The sequence below is a fragment of the Aspergillus chevalieri genome, chromosome 5 (genome assembly GCF_016861735.1).
Source record: "Aspergillus chevalieri M1 DNA, chromosome 5, nearly complete sequence".
NCBI classification, from domain to species: domain Eukaryota; kingdom Fungi; phylum Ascomycota; class Eurotiomycetes; order Eurotiales; family Aspergillaceae; genus Aspergillus; species Aspergillus chevalieri.
In genome coordinates, this window is record NC_057366.1 from 3,087,210 (window position 1) to 3,099,631 (window position 12,422).

Sequence of the window (12,422 nt, forward strand, 5' to 3'; positions counted from 1 at the left end):
AAACTGGAACAAAGAAGTCGCGCGCAGGGACAAAATTTGTAGGGCCGTGGAACTGGAGTCCCCGGAAGTCGAACAGCTGGCCTGAAAGGTGCGCGGTCACGTGACAGAATTTATGCCTTAGGTGTTAATACCACGTGACTTCGACGGCCAGTTTTGCTGCACCGCAGTGTTCCTCGTCAACAACACAATGGCCCTTGATCTTGACTGAACGCAGGCTCGCAGTCCACTTTCAGAGAGTCTAAACAAATGATATGATGATTGTGACTGCTGCAAACCAGTATTCCAGAGTTTGCAGTATTATTCAGGCCATATATGGTCGAGAGTCGCAGCATAACTGAGTGGCAGACTCCAGACATGGCAGGTTGACATGGCCTGTGGACTTGACTAACCCATTATCTACTCTCAGACTTGGACTAACTCTTCTTCCAGTGAAAAACTAACAGACAACAGCATATTCATCTGTCCTTCTTGTGGTGGTCGCTCGCCATCAGGCATCGTCTTGTATGCTCGAGATTGTGGCCGAGTGAGCTGGTTTCCGAATCGGGATTAGCGCCGCTCCACGCTCGACGGGTCTTTAGCGACGGGGATGTCTAACATTTCTCACTTCTTCCATCCATCAACAACGCGCGTGCCCTCCCGCTAATCCGTTCGCTCAAGCTCCACACCCACGCCGTATCGCCTTCAATCTTCATCTGACGCGACTTCATATCGCTGCGACTCTTATTCTCGACACTTTTTCAAGATGCCCGGTGGAAAGGGAAAGTCGATTGGTGGAAAGGGCGGTTCCAAGGAGTCTGCGGGGAAGACTCAAAAGTCCCACAGCGCAAAGGCTGGCCTGCAGGTCGGTGCAATTTTTTTTTCGCTTTTGTGCTTTGCCTTTGGTCGACATCGCTGCTTTTTATTTTTTTTTTCGTGTCGCTGGCGATTCGGTGCGGATGTACGACAAGTGTGACGTGATCTGAAAAAGGGAAAAACGCGTTGAAAATTCCAAGTCGCTGTTGTTGGTGAATTTTCTTCGCTGTGGAAAGTGCAGCCTTATTTCACGGCCGCGCTGCCTTGTCTAACCATCCATCCGATGCTGCCGGCGACACGATTACTGCTTTGTCTACTTTTCATGCCCCAAGAAGACTCAAGCTAACGCCATTGATCTACAGTTCCCTTGCGGTCGTGTTAAGCGTTTCTTGAAGAACAATACCCAAAACAAGATGCGCGTTGGTGCCAAGGGTTAGTCTTCCCTCCCCCTCTAAAACGCGACTGTTCCCTCTTCCAGACCTGTCCTCTGTATATGCGCGATCGCTGACAAGCATTCTCTAGCCGCCGTTTATGTCACTGCTGTCCTTGAATATCTGACCGCAGAAGTCCTGGAACTCGCGGGTAACGCCGCCAAGGACCTCAAGGTCAAGCGTATCACCCCTCGTCACCTGCAGCTCGCGATCCGTGGTGACGAAGAGTTGGACACCCTGATCCGTGCCACCATCGCCTTTGGTGGTGTTCTGCCTCGTATCAACCGTGCGCTGCTGCTGAAGGTCGAGCAGAAGAAGGGCAAGAAGGATATCTAAAAAGAAAAAAAGAAATACGGCGAATACCCTACGAGTACGGCGTTTGATATTTGATGACGAATGAAAAAGGGGAGAAAAGAAGGGAAAAGCACTCTGGGATATCTATGGTTTATGTGCGACGTTTTGAGCCGGGTCTTAATTTGGAGGCGTTTTGAGGGGCAACAACTAGCAGCGTTATCTATGGCCGCCCCAAAAATGCTGGGTTTTCCTTCTTCCACACGGCAGGAGAACCATCGGACCATGATTTGGCATGGTCGGAAGATCCCGGGTATCATCCCCGTATCTTTTGCTTTCTCTCTACTCATGGCGCTGCAGTTTTGATTCTTTTTCTATACTCTTGATTTGTCTTATTCCCCGTTAGTTATTTGTACTTTTGCCTTTTGTCTCCATTCATACTGTTCATCTTCAAGGCAATAACAAAACAGGCGCTCAAATGGGAAAGGGGTATAACTTGATAATGGGCAATGCTTTCGATACTTTATTTTGAAACATGACCTGATAGTGTTGTCTCTTAGTCGAAGTGAAATCGTACGGCCCAGTACTCTTCGAACCCTATCTCGACCTATTTCGAGCAGAACGCATCTATATCATAGCAGGAATCGTTCCTACCTTCAAGGTCGTCAAAATTGCTCGTATGCCATTAATATCTCATGATAATAATTTATTAAGTTGAGCGTGCATGCCCATACGGTATTATATGTTTACCAAATTTGAATATATGGTACGCAGCGATGCACAAGCAAGGACACAGCTTCTTGGTATCTTCGTGCCCAAACACGCTACAACATCAGACACATCAATCGCACCGGGAACCATCTTAATATCCTAAACACCTCATCAACCCGTTGAAACAGCCCAACCCTATGCATCCGTTCGCCGCCCGTGGCCAACATACCAGCAACATGTCTAACCGGATCTAAAACCAGCCCCCCAAAATCTTCAAAATGACCAAAGCGTTCACGACGATGTGAACAAATCGCATGCTCGATGTTCGGAACGGGGACTATTTTACCATGTCTATCCAGGCCTCGCGTGATTCGCATTTGGCGCAGATTGCTATATTGGCCGCGTATAGTGCTCATGGACCGGTTGGTTTTGTAGAGGGTGTCGTATTCTTCTGGGAATCTTCCGAGGGGCATGAGGAACTGATCAACGCAGCTGAAGTCGTGGCCGAACATGTAGATCTATCGATTGAGGGTTAGAGGTTTGGTATGGTTATTGTTATAACATAGGTGACATACCTCGCTATCCCATACTCTATCCGGTGTAGTTTCAATTAACGGCCAATCCCGAATTGAAGATATATCCTTCCCCGTTTTACCCGGGGCCTGAGGCCAGCGTATTTAGTGCTGGCCATTCTCGTAGACGACTTTCTCGAGATAGCGTTTCTTTCTTTGGGTCGAGGTATCTTTGAAGAATTCTTTTGATTCCCTCCGCTGTGTTCAATATTCTGTTCGTATCACCAAACGCTCGACGTCCACTATCTGTAACAGTAGCCTCTCCAGAGTCAGCATCTAGCTTTATCCGAGCCTCCAGGTTTCTGTGCTCCGGAGTTTCGTATTTTCTTATCCCTCCTTCAAGGGACTTGATGGCTGCTTTGAGATCCCTGATGCTGGGCTGGCCAAGGTGAATGCCTGGTGGTTCACCAGTGTCCAAAACAACCTCATTCTCCTGCATCACGAGCGGACGAGCAGAATGGAAGCAGGTCAGGCCGTACTGCTTCCATTGCTCTTTTTCGTTAAAGAGTCAAAACCGAGGAATGTTCTTCGCTGTCGTAGATCCCCATTCTGACATCAGGTACAACTTTCTGGTTGGCCGTCTTTCTTGATACATTCTTGTCATCAACCGGGGCGGACTTCTTGAACTTATCCCTGAGAGACACAATAGCAACATCATTCTCGTCGAAGCTGGACAAGATATCTTGAATCTGCCGGTTTCATCAACAAAGCGGCTTTCTACCAAATGCTTGACCGTAACTACACAGTCACAGGGTTTTCTTCACTCACCTTTTCCAAATCTCCAGCATTGCAAAGGCGTCCACCTCGAGAAATCCAGATCCCCCAAATCCTAGCAGCGGTCCGTTCCCATTTAGGAAAGATACTATCAATTTCAGTCACCGGCCAATACCTCGGACCAGCATTCTCCTTGTCCGGGTCTGGATGAGTAGCTGATGGAATGGGCTGTGAGATTTGGGATTGCATGTGACTGTTACAGATCCCTTGGCCCTATATTTATTTAAAAAAGCCAGGCAATAAGGATAAATGTAATGATGAATGTTAAAAGCCTGAAGATGTTGGGCTTACTAGGATATCTCGGGCAAGGTGTTACCGCTCCGTCTTACTGTAGTAGTACAATTCCACCTCAACCAAGGGCCTCAAATTACAGAATGGGGCTCCCGCAGTGATGGAATTATCTGTACAAAGTAAGCCCTGGATACATGGGGCGATATCCGCAAGATTGAGAGTTCACAGTGTTCCATGCATTCACTTGCATCTCCCCAATGGGAATCTCTTCTATGGTCCTTCCATTCACTCATATTTGGCCTCTCGAAGCTTCCCGCTGTTTACATTGACTCACGCGTCTCCGGCGTGGCGTTGATAGCAATCCGCATCTTCTCAGGGGGCTAGGGCGAAAGTGCTGCTCGGCAAGTGGCCACCTTGAAAAAAGGACGGAAATGTATTCCAACCTTTTCTCAACGTGAACAAGAGATGCCTTGACAAGGTGGTATCTGGCAATGGGCTCAACTATGGTCGGTTCAAGAAAGGAGATAAGCTGCCATCATCCTTTACACCCAACTCGCTGAGGATGAAAATCAAGAAGCTCTTCGCCCTGTCATTTTGCGTGTTTTCTCCTCAAGGAATCATCCTGTGAACTTTTGTGAAGAATATATTTGTGGGCTGCAATGTTCTTAGTTACTGGTACAAATCACTTAATCAGCCTACAATGAAGTGCCTGTAAAGCATTATCGTGAATAGCTCATTGCAAACCATCCAAATTCAATTGCCTCTTCTCAAAGATAAATCAACCGAGGATATCTTGATGGACACTCTGGAGTCTCTTCATCATTTGCAGTACTGATGCCATTGTTTAAAGATACCTGACTTTGCTATACAGACGACGAGCAAAGTTGCATTAGGGTTTCAGGCCACCAAGAGATGCCTGCATGACATACTATTATGTATTTAAAGGTTTTCTTCCTTCAAGTCAAGTAAGAAACAATTCACCATGGCTGACAAGCACTCACCAGAAACATCCTTTTATTCAAATTTAGACCCGACACCGTTCACATTCTTTTCATCTACCCTCGACACTTCATCATCCTCCCTAAACTATATAAACCCCCCCCCCCTCTCCTACATCCCAAGGCACTAGAGCGCTCAAACGCGCATTCATCAACGAAATAAAACGCCTAAGCGGCAAACGCGACGAACACTTCCTCGAACTCACCGGCATAGAACCAGACCTCGCATCCAAGATTCGTGAAAGAAGTAGACAGCCAATCTGACCATATAGGTCGAAATCTAGGCCCCTGCTATAACTCGCTGCTAAAGTCCCTATTATTCGTTCTGGGGAATTTCGCTACACACAATGTGCAAGCGTCGTGGATTATGCATTCCTTGTAGAAGCTAGAGTGGACAATGTACTCAGTAAGGATGAGAGTAATAAGTTGCTTTCACTAACGTATAGTATGTTTTGTTCCTCTTCGATTCTATTTATTTGGTACGGCTGCTCTCTTTTTTTCAAGGACATGATTTTGTTGAACCTCCATATGACAAATCAAAGAAAGAGCTTGATGGGACAATCACCCCAGATGGGCTTACAACTTCCTACACTTGTGGTAGGGAATGGTTGGAGTAAAAGCTCGCGAGCAGCTATATTCCATCGTGGAGATCTGGCTTAAGGGGACCTGTGGGACTATCCAGAGGGTGATACTGATCAAGTGGGACAAGGATCATTCTACTCGAACGGCGCGAGGGAACGTGAAAGTTCTGGGCATTAGAAATGGGGTGATAAGCTCCCTCCAAAGAGAGGTATATATATCTACTCTGTATATGGCGTTGATAGGTGATCTAGATGGGTTGCTGATTGTGCGACTATCTCGCGGATTTGGTCTGATTCCTTGCAATACATAAACAACCACATAGAGCTGCAATGGTGCGTCATGCACGCCTCGAATCCAAGAACCATTGCTGTTGGATATGGTACAAGTCCAGGCAGCCAGTATCAGAAGGACTGAAACAAAGTCTACCAAACACGCATCGCTCCAAGAAAGCAATGCAGCAGCCATGATCTGATCATTTGGTGGGGTCTAGTTTGTTGTGGCCGCAGTCATCGCTAATCAAGCCCGTATTTCTGGCAAGCCTGCCAATGAAGATCGGTAAATCCAGGACAAGTACATGAACAAAGAAAATCCTTGCATGAGGCAAAGCATCCATTCAAATCAAAATGGTCGGTCCTGTTCTTGAGGTATGCGAGACCAGCTGAAATGCAAGTCAGGGCTTGCCTGCATAGTGGCGAGTGGCCACGGAGTACGCCGTACAGGGGTGTTTATATTTTGCCATGATGTTTGAGTAATTATACGGGGTACAACAGAGTGCTCATTTTATTAGCGGTTCATATACTTGTAACCTACTTCGCAATCTCAGTACGTATGAGCAGAGCCAAGTGTCGTAGAAACTAGATGGAATGAACCCCTGGAATGTATGGTAATGACGGTACCTGGCGGGAACGAACTAAGAATGTTCTATGGCGGCGGATCGCCCATGCCGTTGTCCACTTTCTAGTTCTGGGTTTCTGGGTTTTTCGTACTTACCAATGATCGAGAATGAAGCCGGTATGGAATTTAAAATAGTCACTGTTTTTGGTTTTGCCTTCTGAATTATGAGACAGACTGCACTGGACGATATTGTGACTTGCCACCAATGGGGCGTTACCAGACTAATCGGGTTTAGTGCGTTTCCGGCATTACGGCGGCGGTAATGTCGTATTATATTCCTTTTGGTTTTGACGGATCATGGAATATTATTATCGACATCCCCTGGGAATAGGGGCATACCGTACTTCCAAAGTACAGTACACACACACATTGTCAGAGTGTTGCCTGTCATCTGGCGTATCAAATATATGGCATCATATCACTGCCCGAGTGCAGTTTACTCGTATATCTGGCTATTAATATCCCGGGCTGAGACCGAATATGCAGAGACAGCATACACGCAGACAGACATATCTACTGGCTTGTTGCCTCCGTTCCCTGCACTCGTTGCATATCCGGACGCTGAAACAGTCAGCCATTCGATAATAATAATCTCAAATCAATAAAATCCCGACTCTCATCCGACCAGGACCAGACCAGACCAGCCCAGACCAGCAGCCACCGGATCGTCTTGGAGAGAGAAAGCTCATACCCCCGAACAGAAGGAAACAAAATAAGCCGCTCGTGGCTGTTTCCCGTAGTTTACTGCACGGTATTGTAGCTGCGCCTTTTTGCCGGGTCTTGGGAAAAGACAAAAAACGAAACTATGTCTGCGCTCCGTAGTTCCGCGGAGACACTAGAACACTAAGGGCAAAGGTTCGGCTTTCCCATGTTCCAATCATCGATATTGGTGCGGATTGGGATTATCCACTGTGCAGCGGGCCTTGGGGGGGTGGTCCCTATCCTGTCCTATCGGAGGTAATGAGATGGTTGTCGCTGGAGACACTAACGATGCGTTGGAAGTTTTCGAGAGGACGGGATGGGAACCGTCATTCAGGAACCGGGATTGAATAGCGTCGAGGCAGAGGTGCGATCCGGATTCCCGCAATGTTGATCACGGAGTATGTACGGAGATGGGGGATGCTGAACGGAGGAGGTACGGTGTTCTTTTTGCGTCGGTAATTTTGTACAAGTACCTCCGGATGTACGGTGACATAGAGGTGAGGGCGAGTGTTCTCACTGCTCTGTATGTACGGAGCAGATGAGAGCCCGTACGTTGACGTGTGCCCGATGGATTCATGGAGAGTGCTCTGTATCCGTACCGGAGACATGAACAGCAGAACTTTTGTTAGACAAAATAAAGGAGAACCAGGACGGTAATCAAATAGTACCGCCCCATAGTAATAACATTCTAGAAGAGATCCATCTATCTAGATCCTCCGCTGCACAGTTGCAGTGTCACCAGCATGGACATGGACATGGACTATGGAACTGTTCCTGATCCTCCTAATAAAAAAGCAATAATCATGAGAATAGCAACGGAAGATACTGTAGCTCTTCCGTACACAGAGAGGATCTCTGGCAGAAGGCAGAGAAATAATCACCCTGATAGCAAGTCGAAGAGGGTCCAGGGGCAACGGAGACGAGGATCGTGCAATTAATAGCAATGCTCAAGCTGTCTGTTCAGGAGCGACCATTCATTGATACTTTAAGAAGAGCTGGAGCCGTTGAAGGGTATCTTTTTTTTGTGATTCTGTCTGTTTGTCTTTCTGCTCTCTCTTGGTTGTTATCTTGTTCCAATTCCTCACATTCTATACTTGTACCCCTGCATACCTAGCATCTCCATTCTAGGATCTCTATTTCTCTGTCCGGTTTTTTTGCTCATCTATCTCCCGTCATTCCATTCTTCAATTCTTCTCTATCTTGATATTTCCGTTGCTGCCGGTGTCCGAATCGGAGGGTCTGCCATAATACATCTGCGGCATCACTCCCATCCTCCTGTAATAAGGCTAATATTGCGTCCGATCTCGTTGCTTTTTCTATTTATCCCCCCCTCTCTCTTTTTCTCTTGATACAGAGTATAATCTTCATATATTGACGCTGTCAAGGCGGAAAGAAAGCGGTCGGCCGGGTTTTCTGCTGCCGCGTGCTTTTTCCCCATCGGATTCCCTTTCCTCTCTTCTTCACTCACACTCTCTCTGTTTGTTCTCACCTGCTCTCTTTCTTTTTCTTCTTTTCCCCCCTTATTTTTTCATTTTTATTTCTCTTCTGTTGTTCTACGCATTGTTCGTCTCCGAGACAATCGCCTTAAAGTCTCGAGTTGATTGGGACGGTGGTTGTTCCCTCCTGGTCCCCTCCTCCCCTATAATTCTCCCTTGGGACAAAAAGGAAAAAAAGAAAAAGGAAAACCAGACGAATAACGCTGAGGATCACGACACCAAAAATTTCATGACCGAATCCCTCACGAATACCGTTGCATTATTATTGTCCTGGCATATTTGATATTTGGACACTTTCTTGTCGGGAGCCCGTTTTTTCCGGTGTCGAATTCCCGCACAATTCGTCACCCCGTGAACCAGGCGCGTTGTCCTCTCTTGACCGTCTACTCTTCTTTTCCGACTCTCTCCCATTCCCTCCAATACAAACTCCTTTCGCTGGAGTGGGAATTGATCTTCGAATCTCCTCCGATTACGGTCGCTCCTATGTTTAGGTAGCCCCCGTTCGAAAACGCTGTTGGGATCTGATTTTGACCCCCATTTCTCCCTTCCACTCAATCCTAACTACCTTCCCGGGATATCGATATAACCCCCCTCTTGTTGCGAGTATAGAGTGAAGAATCGGTATTTTACAGCCCGCTATGAGTTATCAACAATCGCAGGATATGTATCACGACAATCCTTCTGCCCGTTCCCCCGGCTCCCAGCGTCACCCACAGACCTTGCACCGTCAACCCTCGCGTCAGTTCGATGCCTACGGTCCCATGCCCGTCAACCTCTACGAAGACCCCATGGCTCGTTATGACACCGCTCGTCTTGAGCGTCTCAACCCGGCGCTGAACAACTCCTACGCTTACGATCTGGGTGGTTCGCAGACTTGGAACCCCAATGGGTTTGCCAATCCTCAGGCTCTGGGAGGCATCCGGTCTGCCTCGAGCAGCTTGAAGTCTACCACTCGCGGTGGTAGAGCAGGTCTTCCTACGGTACGTTCTTCTCTCACCTTTCTTTTCTGGGATCACGGGAGAACTAACCTGGCAATTCTAGACCTGGTTGGATCAACAACCCGGCATCGCGAGCCCCTTTTCCTCTAGTCTAGGTCCCAGTCCGCTCCAGAACAGTGCATTGCGCCCAGACACTTCAACTTCGGAAGTAGATGATGAATTGATCCCCACCGCCATCGTCATCAAGAACATTCCGTTCGCCGTCAAGAAAGAACAGTTGGTGCAGTTGATGACCGAGTTGAACCTCCCCTTGCCCTACGCCTTCAACTACCACTTTGACAATGGTGTTTTCCGTGGTTTAGCTTTTGCCAACTTCACCTCTGCCGAAGAAACGGCTACCGTAATCGAAGTCCTCAACCACTTCGAACTCCAGGGCCGGAAATTGCGGGTCGAGTACAAGAAGATGCTGCCGCTCCAGGAGCGTGAACGGATCGAGCGGGAGAAGCGGGAGCGTCGCGGCCAACTCGAAGAGCAGCACCGCCCTCTGCCCACGTCGCAGTTGCAGACCCAGAGCTCCATGTCTTCCCTCACATCGCACATGCCGGCGACCTCCCCGTCGCCAGTTTCGCAGCGTGGTCAGAAGCTTGGTACCTTTACCCCTGTCCTTGCCAAAGTTTGCAACTAACCATCTGTCCTTTCTATAGAGGTCGATCTCAATGATAGCATGACTCTTTCATACTATTCCCAACTCTTGCTCTTCAAGGAAGATGCCAGTCGTGACAGTGTCCTCTTCCCCGTCAATTTGACCCCGGTTCATCGTCGTACGGTGCATACGCTTGCTCATAACATGGGTTTGGGCCATGCTTCGCGTGGCTCTGGGGAACAGCGTCAGGTGCAGGTGTTCAAGGTCATGCCGGGCTCGAATGTGAGCCCACCCCTGTCCTCTATCCCTACCGCCGTCCAGCCTCCCGAAACCGCCCGTCGGGGGTTGAACCGCGCAGCAACGATCGACTTCAGCGAGTCTCGTAACGATGGACCGCCCCCTTACGGTAGCCTTCGAAGCCAGGCGTCGGGATTCCTGGGTGTTTTGGACTCGCCAGGGAACTTTGGAAACGCACAGAACCTGCGCGCCGCCAAGTCCTTTGCGGACCTGCGCTCCTACACCCCGTCGCCCGTCCCTTCGTCGGCCAGCTTCCCCGCGGCGTTGCAAACCAACGGCGCACGCCTTCCGCAGTACGATGGCGCCACTAGCGGAGCCTCCAACACCCCGACCCTCACCCCCGCGCCCTCCGGTTCGTCTTTGGGTATGCAGCGGGATGACAGCCTGTTGGTCAACAGCTTGAGCAGCTTGTCCCTGGGTACTGGAATTGGTGCGACCAATTCCAGCCCCAGACGTTTGAGGGGTATGTTCTCTTGGGAGCAGCCAGAGTCCCAGCCTTCCAGCGCTGGTGCCATTGGTAGCAATCGGTCGATCGGACTTGGATTTGACAGTCAGTCGCAGGAGCGCATGCCCATCCGGCAGCCTAGAGGGCCCACCCCTGAAAAGGGTCCCGGTTTTGGACGTCAGAACGGTCATCAGTCCCGGGCCAGCGACGAGTTGCGGACCAACTCCGGAGTGGAAATCATTGTCGAATAAACGAAAGGAAAAAAGCAACGCACGCATGCACGCCCTATACGTTTTTTGTTTTCTGTTTTTAATCGATGTTTTCGCGACGTTCGAACCGATTAACGGGACTTGTCAGAATTGCTTCTTTTTTTCTTTTCGCCGCAAAACGACCCATTTGACGCTTTATATCATGAGGCCTGATCCTGTTTTGCGATTACTGGCTTACGATTCGATGAAGGGATGACGAGATGACAATCAAGAGAGCCGACCAACCAAAAAAGAAAGACCTTATTACTATTTATTTGTCCTCTGATCTAGCCAAGTTTTAGACGTGAATCTTTTCTTCATTTCTTTTCATATCCCTGGGGCAGCCCAGCAGACACGCTGTTTGGATTGACTCGTTTTTTTCTTTTCTTTTCTTTCTATTCCTCTTGCGCGAATCCAAAACATCCCAGAAAACAACCAAAAAATCTTCTAATTCAACAATCGCACTTTGTTTTCCTTCTGAGACGCGGGCGCCTTTGCATGCTGAAACGTCCCATTTACTGTCGATTACGCCGGGAACCCAACTGCTGCTGCAAGGATATACGACAAAAAGAAACGGTTGTTGGTCGCTTTCCCCTGATGTGCTTGTGACAATGGCCGAGATGACATACAGCATTTATTTTTTGCATATTTATCTTTCGTCTATTTCTTCTTTTCTTCTTTTTTATGTATGGGACCGATTTGCATTTCTTTCATTTGCCTTTCTTGTTTTGTGTCTGTCTGTGTGTGTCCATTTACAAACCTGTACTCTTAATTGCTTCATGGATTTCCGGGGTCTTCTGCAGGGTGAGTTTTGCTCATTTCTGCGGATAGATTGTTCGGGTGGATGTATCCAATGTCTTTCCATTTCGTGATTACTGGTCCAATGCAATAATAATGACTCTAGTATGTCTCCCTCTATCAGAGCGGCTATATCGTCATCTCTCTTATAGACATTCAAGCCGGCCTGTGCGACAACCAGTAACCTTCTTATCCTTATTTCTCTCATCTTCCTTCGTTTCTTGGATTCTCTTCCACGGCCCGAAATATCTTTAGTATTATTTAGTGATGCTTTTTTAGCACCTCGCTCAAATTGAGCGTAAACGTGCTTGTCTGATCTTGTTCCCATGGATTCGCTGCATGAACATATCGCCTGGCATTAGGGCACGTCATCCCTCCGAGTATGCCATATGATGCCCATAACGTACGAGGAAGAAAATACGCATTGCATGTGGTCTCGACATTCTTCTAATTTACTCTTCAAACTCCCTTTCTGTTACCTGCAATCACACCCCAGGCGCAGCGGCGGAGGACGATCCGACACTGATCAAACCAAGTGTGGTGTTTCAACCGGCCACAGTGGATGAGGAAGAACCAGTG

General features: G+C 48.2%; 3 protein-coding genes across 3 annotated transcripts; all 3 read left to right on the plus strand.

The window, feature by feature from the left end:
* Nucleotides 1–742: 742 nt before the first annotated feature.
* Nucleotides 743–1,559, plus strand: htz1 (histone H2AZ; the record flags this gene model as incomplete). Its single annotated transcript, XM_043280872.1, has 3 exons — nucleotides 743–841; nucleotides 1,155–1,224; nucleotides 1,315–1,559. The coding sequence occupies 3 exons, from the start codon at nucleotides 743–745 to the stop codon at nucleotides 1,557–1,559; spliced, it is 414 nt and encodes a 137-aa protein (XP_043138408.1).
* Nucleotides 1,560–2,572: 1,013 nt separating this feature from the next.
* ACHE_51085S (uncharacterized protein) lies at nucleotides 2,573–2,761 on the plus strand (the record flags this gene model as incomplete). The annotated part of the gene is made up of 1 exon (XM_043280873.1): nucleotides 2,573–2,761. The coding sequence occupies one exon, from the start codon at nucleotides 2,573–2,575 to the stop codon at nucleotides 2,759–2,761; it is 189 nt and encodes a 62-aa protein (XP_043138409.1).
* Nucleotides 2,762–9,112: 6,351 nt separating this feature from the next.
* On the plus strand, nucleotides 9,113–10,939 carry ACHE_51086S (putative R3H domain protein; the record flags this gene model as incomplete). The annotated part of the gene is made up of 4 exons (XM_043280874.1): nucleotides 9,113–9,454; nucleotides 9,516–10,059; nucleotides 10,117–10,815; nucleotides 10,914–10,939. 4 exons carry the CDS (start codon nucleotides 9,113–9,115, stop codon nucleotides 10,937–10,939), a joined length of 1,611 nt encoding a protein of 536 aa, XP_043138410.1.
* Nucleotides 10,940–12,422: the final 1,483 nt, after the last annotated feature.